Source organism: Apaloderma vittatum, unplaced genomic scaffold (genome assembly GCF_000703405.1).
Source record: "Apaloderma vittatum isolate BGI_N311 unplaced genomic scaffold, ASM70340v1 scaffold13239, whole genome shotgun sequence".
In the NCBI taxonomy this organism is placed as follows: Eukaryota; Metazoa; Chordata; class Aves; order Trogoniformes; family Trogonidae; genus Apaloderma; species Apaloderma vittatum.
In genome coordinates, this window is record NW_009734699.1 from 15743 (window position 1) to 41960 (window position 26218).

At 42.7% G+C, this 26218-nt stretch overlaps 2 protein-coding genes across 2 annotated transcripts in view; both read right to left on the reverse strand.

The window, feature by feature from the left end:
* Positions 1-929: 929 nt before the first annotated feature.
* EPGN (epithelial mitogen) lies at positions 930-6934 on the reverse strand. The gene is made up of 5 exons (XM_009876370.1): positions 6898-6934; positions 6148-6237; positions 1786-1906; positions 1283-1435; positions 930-984 (listed from the first exon to the last, which is right to left on the reverse strand). The coding sequence occupies exons 1-5, from the start codon at positions 6932-6934 to the stop codon at positions 930-932; spliced, it is 456 nt and encodes a 151-aa protein (XP_009874672.1).
* A 3777-nt stretch (positions 6935-10711) lies between these two features.
* Positions 10712-26218, reverse strand: part of MTHFD2L (methylenetetrahydrofolate dehydrogenase (NADP+ dependent) 2-like) — a gene marked incomplete at its 5' end in the record, with an annotated part of 21916 nt that continues 6409 nt past the window's right edge. The window contains 3 exons of the mRNA XM_009876371.1: positions 10712-10824; positions 17616-17741; positions 22473-22565. Of these exons, the coding sequence (XP_009874673.1) occupies positions 10712-10824; positions 17616-17741; positions 22473-22565 (332 nt within the window). The remainder of the gene's footprint in view (positions 10825-17615; positions 17742-22472; positions 22566-26218) is intronic.

A 26218-nucleotide genomic window follows, 5' to 3' on the forward strand; every position in this document is an offset into this window, starting at 1 on the left:
CTCTTATTTGAGGGGCCACATTGTGCACATGATGTGAGAACAAAATAAACATTCTGTTTCCTGGGCAAAAGTACACCAGACTTTGGTAACAGAATTCCACCTTCGCTAGCATCTGGAATCTGGTGCTAAAACAACGCTGACGTCAGGGAAGAGCAGACTTCTTTGTCATGAGCACATCCAATAAGCCATTTTGAGGAAGATGTTCAATTCCTTTGCTTACGAAAACACTAAGAACTTGACATGCTCAGAGGTGTCATGATCTAGTTTTTCAGGAATTGCTCACTCTCTACTCCTAAGCTTAAGTAAGCTTTTAAAAATCATCCTTTTTCCCTCAGTCCAAAGCATTTTATGATTTTTGTCCTTTATGGCAACAGCAGCCTGTACTTGGCTTAGCACAGTGAAGGTAACTGCTGTGCCGGAAGAGGGCTGTTAATCCACACACGTGGGCAGCAGACACTGAAATCGGAATCCGAACGGTTTCTTGTCAGCACACGGTGTTCAGAACTGCACTCCGCTGTGACACACATCATGCCTTTCCTCCAGAGGAGAAAAAAAACTTAAAAAAAAAAAAGAGAGAGCAAAGACCAGAGCAGAACACTGCATGAAGGCTTGAAATGACTGAAAACAGCTAAAACCAACCAGTCCTCCCCTCGACAAATACAAACCACGGGACGGTGTGAGAGGGCTGCAAGTACCTTGAGCTGTTCGGACCTGCTCATCTAGCAACCTTTACTAAAAAATGTCTTTCTTCAAAAGCCAACGGGGCCCATCAGTTCTGTGGGAGTTCCTTTTATATACTGGCTCTGTTATGCCCTTTATGTCATCTCATCAGCTAGGCTGGGGTACCTGCCAGATGGAGCAGGGGCGTCTTCCCAGCAGAACCTGCTCTCGTTCACAGGCTAATTGGTAAGTGTCCCAACGCCAGGTCTTCACAATGCTGTCTCGCCCACGCAGACTTTGTAGGGTGACTTCAATTTCCTGCATCTAAAAAGGACAACATATGATTTTAAATCATACGTCAAACGACAGCAGTCTGAATAGAACCTAAACCTGATCACCTAGCCCAGACAGGCAGCCCCAACAAACCCCGCATTTCACCCAATTGCACCACTTGACCCAGGTGGCAGCTCAGAAGCAGAGGTCTAGAGCATCAGCTCTTGAAAGCTCCTGCTGCAGATCACTAACAGGAACACACTCCCAGTGCCCTCAAACCTCTGCACTGCTTCTTCCTGCCCACCGAGATTGAGGTGAAGGTAATCAGAAGGTCACGTATCTTCCATACCTCTTTCTTACGTAGCAGTAGATGATAGCAAGTATCCCACTTGTCAGTATTCCTACACCAATTCCCACAGCAATGTAGCGTTCGTAAGAATTGTGTGCGTAAGAATTTAGTGTTAAATGTTCACACCTCTCTCCGTTATAACCTGCAAGGCACCTAAAAAATCAACCATGCAAAAATTACTCAGAGCTTGTTTTTTCAGAAACGCATGTGAGTTTTCATCAGTTTTAAACAATTTAAGTCTAAACAAAGAAGGGCTGAATGCAGTGCTCAGTCAGAATCTCTTCACTCCACCAAGACTGCCAGTTGTCCCAGTCTATCTGGTTTAAAGCTAGCTCAAGTGCTAGCACTCAAGCCTGCGCCAAATCTTAAGTCTGCAAATACTTGACCCGCGCTTGAAAGCTGTGCTCTGCTGACAAGCAGTCGTGTTACAGTAGTGGCATGTAGCAGAGATATGATGCTCCTGTTCTGTTCTAAGAAGGATACTTATACGCAGTATTCCTTACTTGCATATGGGTTTTCTCAGTTCACTGTGGAAAGCACAGAGTCCGTTGATGCAGTAGCTGTGGTGTTCTTCAAGACAGGTCTGCATAAGCTTCAAGAGCTTGGGCTGCTCTGTGTAGGCTACTGTCAAAGGCAAAAGAGTCATGTTATATTTCTGCAAAAAATGTAATTATTTGAATGTATTTTCACAAGTCACATTGAACAGACATTGCCTGCACGCAATATATAGATTTATTGTGCTATCTCTTGTGAGCAGATTCAGATACTGCTAAGGAGAACAAGCTTCTAAGCCATTCCAGCACAGCTCGGTAGAAAGAACAAGCTGTAAATAAACTACTGCTGGAGATGCGTGTAAAAACATGATTATGGGAAATTCCTCTAGGGTAATATCAGCATTATCCAACTTGCAATCCAGCCAGAAAATCCACTCCGGGAAGACCAGGAGTTCAGCATACAGTGAGGGCATCAAGTTATTCTCAGTGCACTTCCCACTCTGAATTCCAAGTATTAGTTAAGTCCTTTTTTCTCGAGGATCTTACACCCACGTCCCAGACCGACAGAAGAGCTGAGCCCAGGAGCGAGCCAGCCTGCTCGGCAGGAGCAGTGCAGAGATGGGCATCCCTCTCTAACATGGGAGCAAGGGTGCGGGCAAGTGGAGAGAAAGCTCAGAAGCTTCACCGTCAAAGCAAACATCTGTTGGAACTGGTCTCTGCCCAGTTACAAGAATCGCTGGTAGGGTGGCGTGTCCAAGCAATGTCCTAGTCTTTCAGAGGACCACTTTAGTGACAGCTGACGGCAATTTCCTCATCGACTGTAAGTCAACACCTGCTTTCAGTTATGGCCACAAGAAAAACAACATCATGCAGGAAGGTGACAAGGTCTTCTCAGCGTGACTAAACAATGGTACAGCTAGCAGAATCCTTCCTTTCTGACTAAGTGCTGAATCAAGGTCTGGAGATACCATGCTGATGGAACCACTGTGCACTAGTTGAGATCCCGCAAAATATTTTTCAGCAGTATCACCACCAATCTCCTAAATTTCCAACCAAATTCCAGTTTGAGTCATTCAAGAGCAGAAATCCCACCCGTGCACTCAACTAAGTGATTTTTTTTTTTCTTTCATCCTTTAGGTAGCTTCATCACAGGGATGCATGTTAGAGCAATTCACGGCTTCAGTTGTAAATCCTGTGGCGTGGACACCTAAGAGGCATGATGCTGGCACTGTGACCCAACGCTACTTGGAAAATAGCATCCCCTAAAATCTAACAGAGGTATCAAAGCTCTGCCTCATCAAGAGACGTAGAGCAAACAAACAACAATTCAACTTGGCTTGAAGAAGAATATGCAGTTTTAACACACTTGCTCAGGAAAAGCTGCAGAAATGGAAAAACTACATCTTGCACTTTTCTCATCCCAAAGCAGCATCTTTCCCGTTCTTGTAAAAAAAAAAAAAATCATCAGTTTCTCATCACACTGTGGAGAAGACAGATCTACAGATTTTATAACAGGAGACGGATGATACAATGAAAAACAACACACGGGATAGACACGGCAGCAGAGCTCAGCATGCCGAGGAGATCCAAGATGCAAATGCCCATTTTCACTTAGGCCTAATGGGCTGCAGACCAGCTACCAAAGCGCTGTAGGGAAGATTTCCATGGAACAGGCAGCAGCACATTCACACTTCTCCCGTGCCTCTCAAATACTTAAGACACCAGCTTTTCAGTATCTCCATTTCAGCACCAAGTGGGCTGAACACTGAGCTACTGGCTCCACATAACAACTCAACAGGCTTCGTTCATGTGAGCTTTCTGTCACCCAAAATACTCCTCTAGAACGAGGCCCTAAGAGGCTGTCTACTGCACAAGTTAAATATTGCTGCCACACACGGGGAAAAAAATAAATGAGGATGGCACAAATCTACATGCCAAGGGCATGAATTTCCCAGCCACCTCTACTTGAACTTCCACCAGATGGATTCAGACAGCTAGAGCATCCCTCCTCGTTTACCCATCCGCGGCCGAGAGGTGGCAGCCTCCCCTCTACCAACGGCTAGAAGAAACTTCCTTTTGTGCAGGTATGGGAAACCTCTTGCCCCGAGTGCCCTGAGTTAGACCTGTCATTAGAAGTAAAGGTCAGCCTAGAGCAGGAACCTGCCTAGAAAGCGCTGGAGACAAACATCTTGCTAACAAGACAAACAAACTATACATTCCACCCTCATTGTTAGGAGCAAGAGCTTTGTGAGTTCAGAGATCAGATCTTAAATAGACCCCAAAACTGTGAGTGTTAATTATTCAGACGTTGCAAAAGTACATATTGCTTCCGAAGGAACGATGAGTCTTGCAAACAAAAAGAACGATTTTCTAAGCCATCTCAGAGCATTATGCTAATTCGTATCATATTATCCACCTCGATACTAAATAAGCTGTTGAATAAACACATCCATGTGCCCTTTCATGTCACGTGAGGAAAGAAAAGCATGCTGTGTAAGCACTTAAGCTTGCAACTGAGTCATTCAAACAGATACACTTGGCAAGATGTGACATGAAATCAAAAGTACAGGTACTTGAGAGCCTGGGCATGCCAAAACTGACAGACCGGCAACAATCCGAGTCAGCCACTGAGACCGTGACAGCTCAGCCTTCAAGTACAGCGCGCCGTGGAGGAACCAGAGAATCCAAGAGGGGAGAGAAGGGGTGCGCCCCTGGTTCAGAGTCTCAGTCCCCAGAGCACGTGGGAAATCCATAAGAAACTGCCATTTCCTCGAGAGACACTTGAGCAGAACTTGGTTTTCTAAGGATCCAGGATTACTGAAGTTCGGTTACAAATCTTACTATCAACGTAACTTGCACAGGAATAGGAGTTAGGAAAAAATAAAACAAACAGACATGAGCTTCTTGGGTGACTCTTCAAGCACTTCTTCTCAATCTTCTTTCTGGAAAAGCCGTTTTGCAACATTTCAGAGACTTGGTTAAGAGGTCCACCAAATTACACTTTTAACTACTTGTTTAAACGCATGCCTGTAGGTTTCTGAATTTGCTCCCACTCTCCTCCAAGAGCACTGGTATCTAGCTGGCCTGCACTGCCACAGCCAGCATAAAGGCCCATGTGACAGACATTGCTGTGTCTCAGTAAATAAGCCTCTCAGTTGTTCATACACAACCCAGAACTCCTGCTTTCTAGAAATAATCCCAACATGGTACTTAATGAGTTACAAGATATTTCTACTTCATTATACTCCTGTTTGCCGTATGCAATTCTGAAAGAATCATGTCGCAAATCCACCAGATACGTGGACAAATTCGCTAAACCAGACCACAGTGCTGGGCTAACAAATCAAACTATTGCAATCAAAAAACCAGTATGACTTCAACTTCCCACACGAGTGTGTAGATAGTAAATAGGTATTTTATACACATATATATGAAATCCACATATACAGTCTACGTATGGAGGAATGTATATATAACACTGTACACAGCTTAGACAAAAAACCAACAAAAACCACACCACCAAACAGTTTGACTTGTGAGAAACATTAAAAGGTTACAGATCTACTAAACAAAGCTTGTAAGGCATCCTGTGAGGACTTACATTTAACAGAAGATCATCTGTATGCATGTTTATATTCTTGTAAAGTACAAAGCCATTACTAAGTATGACCGTTAAAAATGCTTTCCTCCTTTACTGACCTGCCAAAACCTCAGCTCCAGATCGCACAGTTCTCCCAAAGCCATGACATCACTAGCACCTGAAGTAACATCAAGAATGCAGCTTGCAGGATTAACCCAGCGCTCTGGTCTCAGATGTTGGCAGGTAAATAGCTTGAGTTGACATTTCAGTCAGGGAAGAACAAGAAAAAGAAAGAAAAGAGAGAGCGAGCACTCTGAAGAGGGCTGTGGAAGCTGCGATAGCCGAAAGCAAAACTGCAACAAAGAGAGAAACTACTGAGTAACAGTAATGATTAACATCACTGGTGTGCATCAAGATTCACACTGAAGACAGCTAGAAACCAAGAACTAGCTACAAATAACAGAAACGGCCATCAGAAACTCAAACGATCTCTCTCAATTAGCCTTAAAACGTCTTCAAATTATAACTGACTCTGGATAAACAGTTCTTTAGCTGGTCAACTCTGAGCTGGCAGCTGCTACTTCATTGAGGTTTTTAATGCTCCACGAGCAAAGCAGCTCTTCTCACAAGTACAACACACACAAAATTCAAGAGGGTCCAAGTGACAGGAGCCTGACAGCAGTTATCATAATAAAAGATTACATTGGGGTTTTTGTTTTGGTGTTTTCTGGTTTAGTGGGGGGGGTGTTAAGGGACAGATTAATAGAGACCAACAGAACAAAAGGAAATACCTTCAGTGTTGCTTTTTGTCCAATTATTCCATATGTCTGTGCTGAGGGATGAAACAGTGAGAGCTGACTCTTCACTCAGTGCCCCCATTGCTGCGTAATGCAAATAGAATGCTTACTGTAACAGAAAAACTCAGTATATCTATCCAAGGTTCATTTCATCCAGAAAACACATACCCACTTAATACAATTCTGATACATGCAGCAATATAATAACAATCACAGTGAGAGTTGACTCTTCACTCAGTGCCCCCATTGCTGTGTAATGCAAATAGATGCTTACTGTAACAGAAAAACTCAGTATATCTATCCAAGGTTCATTTCATCCAGAAAACACATACCCACTTAATACAATTCTGATACATGCAGCAATATAATAACAATCAGTTTAAAACATGCTTGGCCTCTAATTGCCTTTTGCCACAATCTCATTAGGATTGTGGGGAAATAAACTATTAATTGCACATTTTCAAAACACACGGCCATTCTGTTCTTCATTCTATCATCTTACGCAATTTACAGCACAGATACTACAATTTCACGCATATTTACCAGTCTAATTAGCTTCTTTCCAACAAGTCTAAATTATACCCTATCAGTTAAAATTTCCCCCAGGTTTACCATTACTACAATAACGCTGCTTCATAACGTCTTGGCGTGCTTCCCATCCCTACCCCTTGTTGCAGAAAGAGCAAACTACTGTTCAACAAAGCCGTGTTGCTTACAACACTGAAAAGCCTCCGCCAGACCTACCTTTCAGCAAAATATAGATCAGCATGCCAAATGCCATGGCAAACAGCTGCTTTAACCTTCTCAGCTCTTCTTTCCAGATGGCTGGCTCGCTCTGCTTATCTGCGCTCCCGTGTTTTCTCTCGCTCTTATATGCCAGGAAGCGTCATCTGCTGTTCTCGCCAATCAAAAAAAGGTGCATCTGGCAACGACCTCAACCCCCGGGGCAACCATACATTTACTTAGGAAACTGCTATTATCTCGCAAGGGGATCAGGTTTTCTTTTGAAACCCGGGTTTCCTATTACCCGTGGGCATAATTGTGCATGCAAAAGTACAGTTTTCAAGAGAGACCTGGTATCTGCCAGAGCAGCTCGGTGAAATACAACAAAACGGAGGCAAGCAAAATGACAAATGACGTATGGTGAAAACCATGATCTTTCTTGGCCCCTGAGCAATGTTGCTCTTGCGTTACTTCCAGGAGGTTAGTCAGCATTCACGACGCTACTCTGGAGCACAGAGTCCCAGGACGAGCCTCTGCTTTGCTCGTCTTCCATCCTCAGTCCTCCCTGTACTCAGCTCCCTGCCACGCACAAGACTCGCTGCAAGAAGAGCTAGTGCCAAGATTAGGAAGTGATCAGACCAAGATAAAGGCTGATGTTCGCCATCAGTGACCGCCAGCAAGAGGCGTTTGATGACAGGCTCTGGAGAGCCTGAGCAGCACGCTACGGCTTTCCATTGAGCCTTCCTGGGTGCACAACTCTAGAGCGAGGCAGGCCAGCAGACCCACACGAGGCCTGAAGTCGCCAGTCGAGGTATGTGTGGTTGAGGGGCAGAACTCAAACAGTGCCAGGCACTGACGAAAAACAGACTGACACAGTTGGTAAGCCGTTGCCTCCTTTCTAACCCTTGCTAACCCTTTACTGCTCCTGCCCAACTGCCATAAAAGCTCATCTCAACCTCTTCCAGGAAGCAAGCAGGCATCATGAGAACAATTCTAATTCTTAGGTATGTGCAAACATCTGATCTGTCACACACCTGTCTTCTACTAAACCACTCACCACAGCCCCAAATGCTGTCCAGCTTCCAAGGTCGCAGGCAGCCTGAGACAAGTAGGACCGGTCTCTCGCCGAAGGGTACTTCCATCGCCAGACCCAGCAGAGCAGATGGTCTGAAAGGCCCAGGTCAATAATGTACACGCACAACAAGCAGCTAACTCTCACCACAGGCAAGGTACACACTGCACACATCAGCAATGACTTTCACTTTCTCAACTGTGAGCTCCAAGCAACATAAACATTTCATAACTTCGATATTTTAAAAGCAAGTGTCTTCCAATAAGCGCTTTAACAACCCCAGTCAGCTCAAGTTCTCGCTCTGCACTGCACTCTCCTCAGTGATCTGTAGGATTCAATTTAACCACTTCACATGTTCAGGGAAAAACACGAGCTAGTTATGCACATTTTAATTATGCTCACGGACTGCGTTCCAGAAGGCTTTTCCCATCCCTCACTGCCCTGAATTGCTGCATGCCTGCACGCTGATCAAGCGCACCCTGCGCACTCCCCAGATCGACAGGGGTGTTTATGCCTGCCTGGGTAACCTCTGCTATCAGTCCCGCGCAGGGCTCAGGCTCACCAGCCTGCCTTTCAACACGCAGCTACACAATGGGAGCTTAATCTGCTTGAATCCGTGCGGTGGATTTGTCATCAGGCAACGCGGTTGGGTGCGGTAGCCCCCGAGAAGGCTTTGGTGGATAAGGCCGTGCCTCTGTCCGCCACAGGGCTTGACCGGGTCTGGCACACGAGCGTGCTTTTATGGTTGGTTCGTAGGCCCTTCCTTCTGGATGCTCTCCCGGCGGATATATCTGGTAACTCTGAAAAGAGCACGCTGTCGCATGAATTCCCTGTCTCACTGGCTTGTGTGTAATGCTAACACATTCACCATGGGGCAAAGAGAAAAAGCTGAAGAAGCACAAGACACTCGGCAGGACATGAGTGAGGCAGAGAACTCGAGTGATGTGAGCAAAAAGCCATAAATTGTTGATCCGCTACAAAAATGCAGAATGACTGTAGTTAAACCAAAGAGAACAAACATGCATCTAGAATAGCAATGTCAAGAGATGGAAAAAAAAAAAAAAAAAAAAAATCAGGACTGAACATGCAGAAGAGCTGCGTTGTCTCCACTCTAAATCCCCACCAAAACACAACCACCCCAAAAACTATTACATTTTTTCACCAAGACTAACATAACAGTGTACAAGCTTTATTCCATCTTCATCAAGGATCAGACTAAGACTCGCTTCCACAGGCACCTTGATCCTCCTACCATTTATATTACCGCTTAAATTTCAACAGATAAGCAAGTGTCTGCACTACTGGCACTATACACTGAGTTACGACCCTGTGAACTTTTTTTAAACACTGCTTTGAACAAAACTCTCAGAAACTCCACCGTAAGAACAATCAGCAGAAGTAAAGCTCCATCTTGCTTCTTTTATTACAGTAAGGTGAGGGGTTTTCTGTTTAACAGCAGTAACAATTTTTTTCCTTTCTCTCCCTAGTTATCTATAGTCTACTAGCAAACACCCAAGACTTCTGATGTAAATAAACCAAGGTTATCCCAACTGCGATTGAAAACACAAAGACAGAGGTCCAAACCGGCTCCCACTGATTCCACTGGGAAGTGGGGTTGGCTCTTGACGCCCATCATGTCACTCAGTTTTAGTGGCACCTGAGCAGTAGCTCCACTCCTGCTGGCACACTGCACGAGACTATGCCAGATGCAACCTAGAACTCACCTTCTAGGGCACAGAAACATACGCCTCTTAGGCTCCCACCGAGCCTTCTCTAAGCAGCAAAACACTGTAGCCACGGCTTCACAGGGCTGAGCCTTACATCACCCACCAAACCAAAACATGCAATTTCAGAGAGTAAGGAATAATTAATTGGTTTAAAAATCCAACACCGAGATTTCCTGAGGGATAAGCTTGTGTTTTTCTTCTCTTCTCTGCTCCCCGCCACTCACTACACAAAAAGTACATGCAGAGCAGTTCTAACTACACTCTCTCACTGAAGTCCTATCCAGCCCAGCCATGCGTTCAGGTTTTTTTTGTGGGAGGAAGGCATTGTGCACCAAAACACTTTGCCAAACAAATTCAGACATAGAAAGAAAATAACTCCAGCCTTAATTCTAGCTACTTACTCATGCATACCTCCTAGATGTTTATGGTCAGAACTTCACCAGCGGTGAAGTTTACGTGACTGTTTTAAAACACGTATTGAACATGTGCATTCAGGTCAGCGTTACTGCCTGGCAGCTGAAACGAAAATTTCAGTCTTCCTCCCCTTTGAGATTCAAAATATCTGCTGCTATCTCAAAGTGCTAAAAAAAAAGTCAAGATTTCTAAGATTTCAAGATATCCAGAGTGCTTCATGACCTCAGAATCCAAACGATAATTTTAGAAGTTTTCTAGCATGTTGAAACTTAGTTTTAACACTGATCAAAATGAGGGTCCCAGCTGCTTAAAAAACATTTGTAATTGCACCTCCTCCCCAGATACACAGGTATATTTGCTTTGCTCTTCATTTTCATGCACATAATTGACTACCACCACCATGTCTGCATGTGCTGCATTATCCAATTCATTTTTGCTCACAATAAGTCCGTAGGAGGTAACATACAGTATTTTAACATTTTGTAAACCATCGGGTTTAGCGTGCTTTACATGAAAAAATAAATACAATGTAGAAATAAATATCTTCGTAGTAAAAAATAAACGGTTTGTGTATTAATAAATAGAACAACTTGCACTCTTCTTCCAAGGTAGCTCGCTTGCTCTAGTAAAGGAGCTTTTTAGCAACTATGAGCGTGTTCTTCAGAAGCATTGCCACAGTCACAGGTCCTACCCCTCCTGGCACAGGAGTGATAAAGCCAGCCTTCTTCTTCACTTCTAAGAGAAAAAGAGAAAAAGGTATTGACTAAGACATTCCATGATCATAAAAGGGAACTTAAAAACACAGGAGGAGAGAGCACCGTTTCCTGGATGATTTATTTTTCTGCTTCACAACATGGACAAAGAACAAAAACAAGAGCTGTCTTAAAGGCAAAAACACATGCTACTGGCAAAACTCCTATTGCAACTTGAGCTGTAAACACTCCTCTCCTCCAAGAAGACTTATTTTTATGACAGTGTTAGTGTACCTATATTGAGCTAGAATCCAGAAACACTAAACTTGACGAGGTCTCCAACAGAAAGGAAACTCTTAGGAAAGAACTAGCTCCAACCACAAACCCAGCAGACTACCCAAAGTTAATATATGCCTTGAATGCTTGTGTTACTACATCAATACTTTTTTTTTTAAAGCATTTAAGTTAACACCTGTCAGGTTAATTTCTTTGCAGTGAATTAATATAACGCAGCAATAAATCCTGACTTGATATTCTTATCTAACGCGCAAAACACAATCAACTGGAACTGCAGGTTACTTGCAAAGTATGCAACTGGCTGGGAATTCATTGCATGACAAACTGTACCAAGCAGGTATTTGCTAATAATAGTTAGTCCAAATGGCATATTACTAACCTGATTACTACAGAGGTTTTTTTCTCAGGTGCCACCGTGAGAGGTTTTCTGTTTGTTAGTTTGAGGAATTTGTGCGTGCTCAGAAACCATTGCCTGCAAACTCCCACCCCGCTGTTAAAAGTACTGTTTTTCAATCGGCACACTCCCATACACAGGAGAAAACTGAGGAAGCCTAACTCTGACAGCAGCACATGCATCCTCAACCGAAGTCACTCCAGAGCAGAATCTACAGCTGGCTATGGAAGTGATCAGTGGGTGGCAAAGAAGGCACCTTCATTTCAGAACAAACAACGTAACTCGTTTCTGCTTTAAGTGCACTCTTCCTGAATCTATGTGGTGCTTCACTGTTGAATATAATAAAGTCTCACAAAAAAGAAATATTACTGGAAAATTTGACAAGCTGGATATTGTGTAGGTTGGCTTTTGGTTTTGGACAGAGTTCTTAGATTTTAAGACGAGGAGAGATATATGAAATAAAAAAAAAAAACCAGTGTCTAAACACCAAGGCAGGGATCTTAGAAGCGCATTTGCAGAAGTTCTTTCACTGAACTGAAGAGCAGAAGATGAAGCGTCATTGAGGACAGATGGCAGGTACAACTGGGAGAGTTTTAATAGCTCAGTGGACTGTACCACCAGATATGCTGTTAAAATATTTGGAAAGGTAAACAAATTGCAACATGGGGTTTTTTTAACATGTAAATTGCAACAAAGGAATTAAGATCTCTCACGACAGCTAGCCTTAATGTTCTCAAACACAAATCATTCGTCTTTTTAATATACTATTTTCAACTACCTAGCACTTGAGACTGGTGTTTACGGCGAGTACAGTTACTACAAATTCCCAGATTAATGTCATAATTATTGACATGTACCCACATCTGAAGTAAGTGCAGTTATTAACACGGAAAATTATTCAGGCATTTTCAATTAAGTTTGTTTCCATGGCAATGTCACAGAACTCTTCTCGTGGCATTATTCAAACTACTCCTATCTGACTTGCGAAGAGGAACAATCCACAAGCAGACCATGCTTTACCTAACGAAAACTTTGTAATGAACAGCTGACACATTCATTGCCTCTAGTGTTAGTAAACGTACTCAGCAGTAAACATAGAGTACGCTGTTTTCACAAGTTGCTGGGGAATTTCTCTAGCCACACTCTATCATCATGGAAATCCCCGCAGGTCAGCGGGGCAGAAGCCATGTTTTGTATCAGTTTAGCATAAAACCACCTGGATAGTTCATTCACAAAAGCTGATCCAGATTCTGAAATGCACAACAGGCATCTGGCATTGAGGAAAATACCATCTGATAAGTCTCTACCTCAGAGTAAACACAGATATGGTGAACGCAATTTTCCAAGATGAATGCCGGTGACCCAAGGCAGGAAAACAACTTGGCCCTCAAAAACACGAAGAGATTTGCCTTTCCTTGTGAAGTGTGGCAGGCCAAAGCACAGCTCCCAGACAGCGCTCCAGTGTGACCCACGCAACGGCGGAAAGGAAGGTGCTGCTGCCCTGGCGGTTCCTTCAGGTCTTGTTTCTGCTTCTCAGCAATAGGGTAGCTTTGTCCCCAGCTTCAACTCTGCTTTCTGGAGATGCACCCCAGGCACTTCTCTGCCCATCAGGAAAACGCTGGTATGCAGAGCAGGTGGCCTAAGGGGGAGGAGCTGCTATTTTGCAGCTTCTGTAGAACCTTAAAAATCTGCCTTTGATTCTTCAGAAGAAATGAAATGTAGATTGTTTCCTTGAAAAACAGGATCCACTGCTTTGGAAACAGTCCTTCATTCCTAGGTTCCTTTAAAGCTAAGGACATCAGACACCTAATAGGGTTAATCACACAAACCAAGGGCAAGTCTCAACATGAAGGCGGTTCTGGATCTTGTGCATCTCTGTTAAGCGATGCCGAGTAATTCCTGCCTAAGCACTGTTTCCACACAGCTTTATGAGTCCCTGTAAAGCTGCTCTGGATCACTGCATCCTTGCGGCCTTGCGCAAGTGAGAATCACATGCTCAGCGACCACAGCAGGTATCCCACACTCTGCCCTACGCGTTCTGCGTTGCTTCTCACTACGCACTGTGGGATACCAGCCTGCAAGCATCCATCCCTTTTGCCATAGTGCCTTTCTTTTCATATTAACGCCTTTTCTCTTGCTGCAGCTATTTCAACTGCGGTACCAAGGAAAGCCAGGGAATTATGGCCCGGTACTGTAATTGTAACAGTGCATACCTCTTCCACAGAGGAGCACCCAAACTTGGGTCTCCCATTAGCTTATTCGCACCCGTTAGCAATCAGCCCCGCTGGCATTCCGGCCATCACAGCCTAATGCCAACATTCTTATTTATTTCTTGCACTAGTGGAGTATAACAACAGGGAATGCTTTCCCAGATTTTTGCAAAGTAGCAATATCATGACAAGACTGGACAGATTAATTGTAAAATGAATGCCAGGTCTTCAAGATTGACCGAGAAATTAACTAAAAAATGCTATAGTAAGAGCAACTGGAATATCCACCTTTTACTTTCATGATCACTGTTGGGAAAAGTTGCACAGAGATATAACTTGGAAAGGATTCAATAATCCTCTTAAGTGAAGCCCTAGAAGGTAACACTATGAACACCAAGCGGCAGCAAACAACCGTCAGAGGCAACTGGTGTCAGAAAGCTCGCGCTTCCTGCAAACCATAGCTAAGCTACAACTGCAGGACCACTATTTCCATTAAGAAACTGGATTTTAAGATTATTGGCGTACAACCCTTAAACTACACAAACAAGCCTCCAGACACTTGTCAGTCAGCCAGATTACTCCGTAGTCATTAGTCGCATAGCCAATGAGGACAGGTTACCTTTCCCTGGGAGTGATCACCAAAAATATAGGCAGAATTTAAAGCACTTCCCTGCACACTTGGGTTTCACGGGCATTTCCAGTTTCAAAGGTTAGCTACTACATCGGTGTGTTACTACCCTGCTCTACCAGTCATTCCTGGAAGTGGTGCTCCACCCAAATAAGCCATTCCAGTTAAAAGCTCTAAGTCGTTGCTCTATTTCGGGCTCCTGGTCCTTGTAGCCCTCCTCTCCCCTTAGTATTACTGCTGTGGCAACAAAAGCCGTCTCAAACAGGGCCAAGTACACCCACACATGTATTACCCTCTTCAGAGAAACAGGTCTCCCCTCTGTGACTCAAACCTGCTGCCTGAAAGTAACTCAACCGGCGCTGGCGATAACCTAAGAACGCCACTGCTTGTTCTTGTGCCGTGGCTCCCAGAAGCTACAAAACGTCCCCCCTCTGGACCTCTCTTTTGGCAAAATGTTAACATCAGTAGGGGAGCACTGCATGTGCTGTGCTGGCTCTACAGGGAGAGATGCACACACAGTTTAAGGTATCCTAGCTCACAGTATCTGACCTCCACGCGTACAGTGTTTTCCTGTCCTGTTCTTTTAAGTACCTTGCAACTGCACAGTAAAGCAGTCTGGACAAAAAAAAAAAAGAAATAATAATAATAAAAAAAAACCAAAGCCTCTCTACATGGACACAGTTTGGAGTGCGTAAATAAAGACGACACGTGGGCATGGGGATTACCAGTTTAAGACATTCCGTCATAGAGCCTAGGATTCTCACCCAAAATAAACCTTTAAGCCTGACAAGCACAGAGATACCCTGATGCCTTCACTACCAAGCCAACCGCTACGGCACCTCTAGTAGTAATACGCAAAAGGACTATACTTGGAAATTTTTCTAAGGTAACTAAATGATCATCTCTTCTTCCTCCATCTGTTGGAGTTTAAAGGACAGCCCAAGTGTGCTCCTCGGCTTGAGTGTGTGCACACGTACACCAGCGCGTGGCAGTGGTCAGTCCTCAGCCCACTGTGGGAAACCCCACCACGGTGTCCGGCTGCAGGTGACTACAAGCAACTCTGCTGCCTACACCAGCAGCAGACCTGACTCAAACAAATGCAAAGTTTAGACCGGATTTCAAAACCTCAAACCTCATTTTCTGAGCAGCTATCAAATTCTCTTGGCCTGTGGTAGCATTTTTTTTTTCCTCCACGGGCATTTTTTCACATGGAAGTTAATAATGAACAACATTTAAAAACCAAAATTTAAATGGCATCCTTTTGCTACTCAAGAGTCAAAGAAACCCACCCACTTCAGTGTTTAACCTACTCCCCAGAGACTAGAGGACTGCATCCAAGTATTCATAAGATAACTCAGTCAAAACAGCTCCCACCCATCTAACTAACTTCATGTCCACCACAGCAGATTTTCAGTCAGATGACCTGGTTACATAAGCCATTTCCATCTACTTCTTATAAATTTAATTTAAGTTCTGATCGCCCAGTTAAAACCTCTTCTCTCCCCGCAATCGCATTTTTCTCCTTAAACAAGTGGATGATGAGACAAGAGGTAGTGGTGGGCTACACGATGTTCAACCAGTGCCAGACATCATGCCAGCCATTTCTGCACCTGGCCTTGACCTGCAACAATCATTTTAACTTAGGCTTAAACACAAATTCGGTCAAGGGATCAAACAGAGGAAAAGGATAAAATTATTTGCTCCATGAAGACACTAGCTTGTTCCATTTCCTAACTGCCACATCAAGTATTTGCCAACGGTGATTTACTTTTTACTATTTAGAACTGTATACCCTGGGATGTTTTTTTTTGTTGTTAGAGATTTAGTGAAACTTTCACCGATACCAACCAACAACAATTTCCCTTTGGCAACACACACTGAATGCTACTTGCAACTGTAGTGGCATAATCCAAGTTGAAGTTCCTCCCTCTTTTTTGGATCTTCCCTCCCCCCCAGGTAAAATCCTGAGAACAACCCACAGCAGACATGACGAGACATATACAGTGCATTGCTGAAACTCTGAATCACGACCTTGCCATTCAACATACACCTATATTACATTCAGGTCTTGCATTTAAAGAAAAACAAACAAAGAAGATAAAATTTGTAAGCCATTGCTGTTTTCCTCTCATACCTGCTAAAGAAAACAAAAAAAAATTCTGTAAGTACTCTGTATTTGAGTGTAATTGTTAAAATAGAAAATATCACCTTTTACTTGACAAGCAGAACAGCAAAACGAAGTAAAATTCATATTGTACTCTACGTCTTTTTCCACTGGAGCTGTACTGTACACATACAGCTGTATATATTCCCAAAGGCACACAGAGAAAATCCCTTAGCTACACTTGCAAAGGTAATTTCACTGGCTTTAACAGACAGGTATGATGTACAATGAGTAAAACAAGAAGGAACTAAGGGAGTGATGTAATTACACATACATACAGCTGGCTAGAAACATTTTGAATATAATTAAGCTTTGAGACATTATGCCAGCCAACATGTTAATAATCGTAAAAAAAACACCTGTGGGTGATTTTCATACTTATCAAAATAAGGAACTGTTGAGAACCATTAATAATGTGGGTAAATGCTGTCTAAGCTTCCCACACTCATCTCTGCCAATAAGCTTTAATTTTCAACTGCAAGAATCCTGCTATTCCAGTCTGGAGCTCCTCCAGAGCAAAGATATTGAATCAAGTTACATTGTGAACTTGCTCTGCAACACATGAAACGTAACAAGATCAATATGTAACACCAAAGTGTATCTGCAAGGCTTGCCTGGACCAAAACTTTCACCACTTTGAGACGAATTCCCTTTAAACCTTAACACAGAAGCCAGTTCTAAAGCAGAAGTCAACATTCTAACATACAGGTGTAGAGCGAGAGAATAAAAGGAAGCTTGAGGAGCTATCGTACAATAATACGAATTGTGGGAGACCCCACACTTGTTGAAGAGCAGAAACTCTTATTATTGCTTACTCATGGAACACTTCACAGACTCACAAAGGATTCAAGAAACCTGGAGACACGCATCCTCTGCCACCACATTGCCTTAAGTGCTCATCTGCATCTCTTAAAGGTTGCTTGTATGTGTAATTAAAAGTAACACTTCCTTTCTTAAATAACACACCACTTCTTAAGAACAAATACACCAACACATAGCTTGTTCTCTTAGTTAAGTAAAACAGAAAAAAATCCTGCAAGTGCCATCCCATTTGAGACACAGGCTATTCTAAGTATTCACCATGAACTAATCCCACAAACTTCAATATCCAACAGGTTCATATAAAGAGTGTTCCACTGACCTTCAAAGTCCACATCCCCAACTAATTTGGTCTTGCCTGTAAGAGGATCATGGATATGGTTGATGCCTACATCAATCACAGCTGCACCTTCTTTGACCATATCAGCTGTGATCAACTTTGGGATACCTGGAATCACCAAGATACATTTGATTAACATGGCCAGGTAGTCTTAAGTCATCAATTTCAAATTATATTAAAGAGCGTGCATGCACATGGATGTAGGCACAGAAATGGAAGATAATCCTGTCATTTGGTTTTTTTCTTGATACATCACACATAAAACAATTATTCCTCAGTTTCACAGTTGGTAACTACAGGAAGTAAAGGTGCTATTTGATCATTTTGACTAAATATTTTCAGCTAAATTTGCAGCCACAAACACAGCCAACATGATTGTGAGTAAAGGAATTACTTGCTCATTTGAGGAAGTAAATCCCTTGTACAGCATTTCCAGAGAAAAGCTGGACAATAAAAATGCTTTGCGAGCCACAAGAAACCGTTCGTATCGTCAGAGGTGTGCCGATCCAGAAGTGTGTCAACTGCTGAAGCAAGTTGTCTACGTTACTTCCACGGCATTTTCTTTAATCTTTTTAACATCACTACTGGATTTGCATTGCTCTTGACTCCTGATTCCTTCTACAACTCACTTGTTAGCTACATCACGTTTCAAGCATTTAAAGAAATAATGAACACCAACTACAGGATATAATGCACATGTCAAAGTAAAGCCTCTGGACCTCCATAACAAATACTCTGAACAGTCAGGATCCAGAAAACCTAAAAGGTCACTTGAAGTTCCAAGACAGAGAGCTGAGTCAGTGGCCGCATGCTTCCAGCCAGCACAGCTGACCTACTTATTATACATTGCAAGAGACACTGAAACAGTTATTTAGATACTGAGACAACTCGAGGACAAAAACGACAACTGCATTACACATCACACCTGACCTATGCCCTACCAAAGGGGCGGCATAAAAATCCGTCTTATAAGGCAGCAGATCCAGACACCGGCTGTCCTAACTTCCTAGAGTTCACTGCCACAGGGGATTTCAAACTGCAGGCAGCACCACACATTTACTTTGAGGAGATCAGTCTCATACAGTTTCCCAAATGTGCTGAGGCAAGAGACAAGACTTGGATACCTCCTCTGCCAACATCCCCTCCGCATGCACAGAAAAGACCTCCCTTTCTAGAAGTGTAGTTTTAATCATAGGCAAGGCTATCTTAGAAAAACCATACTAGGACCACCGTATCAACGGCAGCACCACAGGTGGCCAGAGATCTGACAGTTCATGCCTGGACAGTCACAATGAGCGAAGGATTTACTGGCACGTTACTGCAAAGCAGTATCCAAGACCAAAGCTACTGCACTCTATTGGAGAACCAAGAATATCAAGTCCTTCCACATCATCTACATTAGTCTCTTATGCCTTCATCGCAACAGGGGCAATCTCTTCTCTGTATTCCATTGAAATGACCTAATTTTCTCACTGACCATGCAACCTTCGACGTTGAGCAAAGGGAAATTCCAGCTTGAAGATTACAATTCACCTTGCTTCTTGCACAATTCTGTCAGTTCTGTGTATTGTGAGGAATGACCATCTCGGTGACAGAGTATCTCCAAAGGGGAAGTCTAAGCTCCCCTCTGCCCACCAAAGCAGCTTTCTCTCAGGTGGAAAGGAGAAAAAAAGGAAAAAAAAGCAAAGCCCTACGTTCAAGCCTGTAGCTGTACTGGAGGTAAGCGCAGGCAACAAAGGCTTTGGCTTCCCTTGAAGTGCTGGATCACAGCCAGTTACTCAGTTAGGCACAGGCAATACAAGAACCTCCTTTGCTCTCCAGTTCTCACTCCCCCATAGGATCTAAGCTTGAAACTCTGCTTCTAATGTTGAGCAAGCCAAGACCTCAAATTCTTTCCTATGTCATTTGATAACATCTGGCTGCGTCTACCTCATCGTACTCTTAGGCAATCCATCGCAAGCCGGCTGGTAATTGGATAATGCCTCAGCCTTATGGGGGTAAATGATCTGTATGCGATATGGATGGAAGAATATTAACGGAAGCTGCACAGTTACACCCTTTGTAAAATGGTTTGATAATAGGCCAAATACTTAGTAGCAACAAATAAACTAACCCCCAAATCAAATGAGCAGATCTATTTACCAAAGCCTACTTTACATACCAAGTAGGAAGAGATAAGTGTTAGAGCAACTATTCCTAAAATGCACTGACTAAAAAAAGGTGGGAAAATCTTTCACTGGTAATTTTAGTAGAAAATGATGACCCAAAGAATCATAGAACGGTTCGGGCTGAAAGGGACCTTGAAGTCAGCCACCTCCTGAGTAAAGTAACCAGTCATGATCTGAATAAAAGGGTCTGACAAATCAGCAACTCCAGTACAAGAGCACCACAGATCATGTCGTGATGGTAATCAAGTGGACCACATGATCATGAGGTACAGCTCAAGCAGTGCCGGTAGAATTTCATCTGATATGCTGCATCCCCATCCCTTCTTCTCTTTACCCTCTCTCCAAGGCTAGAAGGCACAGGAGTCTTCTCTCTCAGGGCAGACTGGCAAGCCAAGAGAGCAACAGGCTTACTAGTCGAACACTGCCTCCATCACTACCCTGGAAGTTCTGTGGTGGCTGCACAAGCACCACTGGGAGAGCTGCACTTACCCGTCTACTACAAGCCTAACCCAATGGCAAAAAGAACAGACTCGAGGGGATGTCTGTATAGGCAGGGGACAGCAGGCAAAGACAGGAAAGACTAAGGTGACATCAAAGTCGTGGGGGAAACGCCATACTTTGGCTAAAAATGCAAAAGCTGCACGGTAGTGAAAGAATTTAGGAACCCCCACCCAGAAGAGACAAAGACTTTAGGGAGGGCAGGATGGACAAGAGCAGCATTGTTGGAACTTATGATGCAATGAGTTAAGAGGGCACAAGAGGGAAGGAATAAATTGCGTGGGCAGTTACAATGGAAATAAGCAGTAACACTAGGGTCCCAAGGCTGGTGGCAAATGAGAGACAACGTATGAAGAGGAGTATTCTCAAATCAAGCGTAAAAACAGAAGCATCTGACTTGAAGTGTTACAAAAGCTGTGAGTCCAAGTGCATGGAAACAGAGTACCACGTCAGAATGAATCGACTAAGCCAACCAGTCATCAAACCTTAAGTGACAATGAAGATAAAGGTATTACCTAAGAAGAGGAAAATGAGAATAGGAACCTTGCTCTCCTACAGACACACAGAACAAGCTGTCTTCCATTTACACATCTTGCCCTGTAAGCCATGACAACTGACAAGGCAGAAGTTCCCTTTTTTGCAACAGTCACTGATCATGCCACACATGTCCAGGGAATGCATGATGCCGAAGGGACAACGTGCACAGTTCTCAAGTAACAAGAGGAACCGTGAAGGGATTCCACTTTTCTAAAGCATCATCTTCCCCAGAGTATCCACTGGAGCAGGGTTACATACAGTTTGCACAATGCAGCCCTAGATTTTTCATCATGCCAAGTGTATTTCATGTTGTGTAATGACTGTTGTATCATCATGCTCCTGTTACAAGCAACATGAGGGAAATCATGTGCAGAACAAACCAGGCAGAATTGCTACTGAACCGTTTAACTACAAGCGTAACTGATGACAAACAATTCAACATAAAAATCTGAAGTATGATCCAACTGGAAGCAGTGAATTTGGATGACAAGTTACTAGTTTATTTCCAGCTAGGACACACATTATTATCTTTCATTCACAGTCGTGAATTCTGGCCAGGACCATAGCTGAGTATTCACACAAGGGAAACTTGAGCTCTTTCTTGCTCCTGGCATGAAAAGAAAGATACTGCAGTTAAGCCCTGAAGCAAAGGACATTTCCCTTCAAGAGGAAGTGATGAGCTTGACACAGGGACTTATCGGTCTTGATCCAGAAAATAAGTAAGCAAGAATTTAGTCTTGAGAATGATAAAGAGGGAAGAAGGGAGGAGAAAAGTAGAAAACCACAATCCTTCCATAATCCAGGAGAAAAGTAGAAAACCACAATCCTTCCACATTCCTCCAAAATGGTACTAGAGAAAGATAATCTGAGCTGTAGCGGGACACAGAATTTAACCAAAGTTTTTACCAAGTTGAATTGTTTAGGGGTTTCTTTGTTGTTGTTCAGTAAATTTATCTTTCTGTTTACAAGAACACAAGATAAAACCAGAAGTTGCTCAGAAGCAGACTTCTGCTCATTTCTTTGTTCCAGATCAGTCAATCTACACTAAGAATACAGATACAGACCTTTCAGACCCCTTCCTCTGGGCAAGTAAGATTTTCTTCCTCTTTACACAATAATTATGAAAGAACAAAATAAATTTAAAAGTCAGCCATTAATAACATGCTGCCAAAACTACCAGGTCATTTGGCAAGGGTGCCCTCAATTTTAATAGCCAGGGAACGATACCACTGTTTTATGAATGCAGCCTCCAGCTGATTTAAAGAAACCCTCCTGTCAAAATTTAAATGACTCATGTTTTTTGCACTGCACAGAGAACGTTTTAATTTACATAATTATACCTGTATAAACTATGCAATGACTGGTTCCCAATCTTGAGTTCACCCTGAAGTCTCCCTAAGGGAAAGGTGTCGCATGTGACGAGAAACAGTTTATGAGTCTGCAAATGTGAAGGGCAAGAACAAAGAGACAAATCACTCACCCTTCTTGCAAGAAATCCTACTTACATCCTCAGCAAGCACGAGCACCAATTATTTGGCGAAATGTGAAATAGCTAGTAGCACCAACAATACAGACATGGAAGGCTACTTTTTAGGTTTTAAACGCTGTGATTGGAGTATTAAACAACTAGTATTACCTGCAGCTACTATTACGATGTCAGCAAGTTGTGTATGGATCTTGAGCTGCTCTTTTGGTGTGTATCTGTGAGTAATGGTCACTGTAGCATCGCCTGCAACGTAAGAGAGAAATCAATCATGATATACAAACTGTCTGTATGGCACAGCCTCAAGTGCAAATTACTTACTTTGGTACATTAACAATGGTACAGATGATCATCAGATTTGTCTTAAAACGCACCATTTATGTCAGCATAGACAAAACACAACACTTAACTGTTCACACATATGAAAACATCTTTTTTTCCTCAAAAAATCTAAGAGAAGGAATTCATTTATACACTGAGGACTAACTTACTCCTCCATCCTTTACTATATGTAATTGAATTACAACGAGCAAACCCAGTACAGAACCCAGGGTCCACCTTATTAAGTAGTATTTGTATAGCATGCTATAGGATCCAGTTGTTTGGCCACAAACTAAAACTTCAAGTACCAAGTCAGCACATTCAGATCTCTGTCCTTAACCACTGCCATCACACATCTGTCCTGAAGCTGCCCAGATGCTTCCCCTCGACATTCTGTTGTCTAGAGAGGAAGGAAGGCCATAGCCTTCCCCGTACCTGTGACTTAACTTCATAATAGCATTTTCCTCGAGTAAAAATTTAGTCTTTGACCACTGTTTTGACAGATTCTGCATGCTCAAGGCCTAAATAGTAATTCAAGTTCAGGGAAGTGGCAGTGTTTCTTAACAATATTCCTTCCTTCGAGACTTAACATGGCTGATAACCTGGACAACAGAGGATGACAACTGAGGCTCTCGCCTTGTGAGGGCCTGATCATGTAAAGAACGAATCAAGTAGGTACAACAACAAGGACAATCCTGGCCCAATGGTCTTTGCTTAGAAATCCTGCCAACCAAGAACTGCAACTCAAGAGTCAGACAAAAAACCTCTCTCTTTGCTGGAACATTATCAGATTTCATCAAGGAGTGGCCTTGAACATAAGTGTGCAACACAATCAGTATCAGCACCAGTACTTAGAAAATTCCATTTGGAGGGATCCAAGAAGGTTTATCACCATAACCTCTTAAGAAATCAATACATCCAATGCATGTATATTTTTCCACATACTCAAAGCATTCCAAAACATCATTTTACATAGGTCAAGTGCAACAACAGCAATAGAACAGACTGGACAAAAAGGTGCTCAGATTTTTGCTGTGCCCTACCACATCTTGTATCTCCCTGTAACAGAAAACGAGCTGAACTCCTACACTTCACACCAGAGTAGGAAGTGTTTGAAGTTATCACACACAGAAGCATGCAGCCTTATGGGTAAAATTAAAAGATACAGGGCCTGCTCCTGTGCACATCCACATTTCGTGTCAAGAAATTTACATGGTAATTTTTATTGCCAAAATTTCTTGGCAATATTAAAAAAAAAAAACAAACCTGCTAGTAAAACATTAACCACATTGTGCTGTTTGATGGAGATACTGAGGAAAGACTGAAGTCTCACACCTTGCACCTAAAAAGCAAGCGTTAGATGCAAGGAAATTGCCAACATAACATTTATCCAAGGACACTCTTCCCAAAACACTCCCTGTCAATGATTTGTACCACACAACGTTCAGGTGTTACACTTGCCCCATAAGGGACTCCTGAATGACGGTATGAGCCATTACAGGAAAAGTTTTTACCATCTCACACAGTACCCTCACATCTCTTTCCTCTGCAATGTGTCCACCTGATCTAACCGGTGCCTCTCATCGCTTGAGCTCCCTTCCTCAAGCATCTCAACTTCAACCTGTCTGCGCTCTGACATCTCTGCTCTTTCCCCTCATCTTTGACCCCTTTTCTCCTTCCAGCTCTGTATTGCATCACATCTCAAGGACAAGCAGATCAAGACATTTCCAGCAAATTGTAAGTGCATAAGCAATTCCATGAAATGAGAGAAACTGCCCAAAGTTAGAAGTCTTTCACCAGCCTTCTGTAACTTCCAATGAATTCAGTGCATGAAGAGCTTAGACAGCTGATCGTCTTCAAAACAGTAACTGCAGTTGCCCTTCATGTGACAGCAACACCCCAGCCAGTACATAAAGCCTGCATGCCCAGATTCCTTCAACTTTCTTCCTTGAAAGAGATCTTGAAAAAATTCATATAGTAAAAGTAACTGGAACAGAACTGAAGCATTACTCTGATACTCCACGTTTTGCTAACCTAAGGCAGCATGTCTCAACTGCTTATTTGTATGCAGGCCACACACATACTCTTTGAAGTGAGCAGCACACCAGCTATGCAGATGATCAGAGTTTTGCTTCTTTGGAGGCCTCAGTCTCTAACCAGAGCAGTAACAGATCACTTCTGTCCCTGCAGAAGCAGCATGCCTACTCTTCAACACGATACACTTCCTTTTTCTCAGCTAATGCCCTAGCAATCACACTAAAACTTACGAATTGTCTGAAGGGTCATCCTTCACGCATGAAAGGCAAACAGACTTATCACTAGGCTCTAGAAAAAAAGGCTTGAACATTTCGAGCAAAAAAAGAAAAAGCTATCTTGCCCCAAATCACAATCATTACTTGCAAAAGCCTATACATACTGAAATTCTTTTGACGTCTTATCTTGTACTCAGCCAGGCTGAGAAAATCTAACAGATAAAATCCAAAGTTACTTCTGAGAAATTGTGAATATTTGTAACATCAGTGCTATTTCCCATCAAGATTTAGCAAGAAACGTGTCTGTAATCAGCTCCTGAAACCAAGTTATTGCTCCCACTACCGAAAAAGAAAGGGGGGAAAAAGTAAGGGGTGAGGGGGGAAAAAAAAAAAAAAGCCCCTACCTTCAGAATACCAGTCCAGAAGCTTACAGACACTTCAAAGGGTAGGTTTCCACTTATTTGTGATCATGCCAAAACAGAAAATAAACAACTATTTTTTATACTGCTACTTCTGCTGGAAGAAGAGGAATATATTTAGGAATTAAGATTCAGCATGATACTGCCGAGTCAATTCACTAGCTTACAAAGCATAGTCTCTTGACTGCCTACACAAAACACAACTTGTTTTATAAGGGTTCAGTTTTGGGATCTGATCAGATATTGCCACCTGCAGGACACTATGGTTTCTACATAACCAGCACCACAGATGAAGACAGACCCCAGCTTTTCCATTTGGTTCATAATTGGCAAAAAAACTCACCAAAACCCACCCAAAAACTACAACAAAAGCAAAGGAAAAAACCCACTATCACACACACCTTGCATCACTTCTTAATAAAAATTCTTCAATAAAAACAACACAAATGCTGATAAAAACCTACCCTGATCAGTAACCTGCAAAAGATTTTTCAGCACTGAACTGGCAGGTCTTGTCTGGTCCCCATCCTCCTAAATAATACTACTAAAAGAAGAAAGTTTAAAAAGGTTCCACTTCACTTGTATTAACAGGTTAAAATCGTTCTAAACCCGCTTAAGAAGAAAGCTTGCCTTTGTTCAGAAAAGGATAAAATTAGGAACTCTTGACGATTTGTTATTTCCAACTCCAAAACACTTCATCTAGAAACTTCACACTCATTACCTCATCTCATATCCAGACAGGTATCTGTGATGGTAACACACAGATTTTGCTCTGCTAGTAGCCACTAAGAAAAGAAATGGAAAGGATTACTCTGTTTAAGCTATTTTTTTATGTTCAGGTTGCCAGTCTTTCTTTTAGCTCACCTCCTTGACCTCACTATACTTCAAGTTTATGCCTTCTCTTTCC

Coding starts and splice junctions, on each gene's coding strand:
- EPGN (XM_009876370.1), bottom strand. CDS start 6,934: ATGGCATTTGGCATGCTGATCTATATTTTGCTGAAAG. Junction 1,907..6,147: donor GACAAAAAGCAACACTGAAG/GTATTTCCTTTT, acceptor TGCCTTTGACAG/TAGCCTACACAGAGCAGCCC. Junction 1,436..1,785: donor CTGAGAAAACCCATATGCAA/GTAAGGAATACT, acceptor TTGATTTTTTAG/GTGCCTTGCAGGTTATAACG.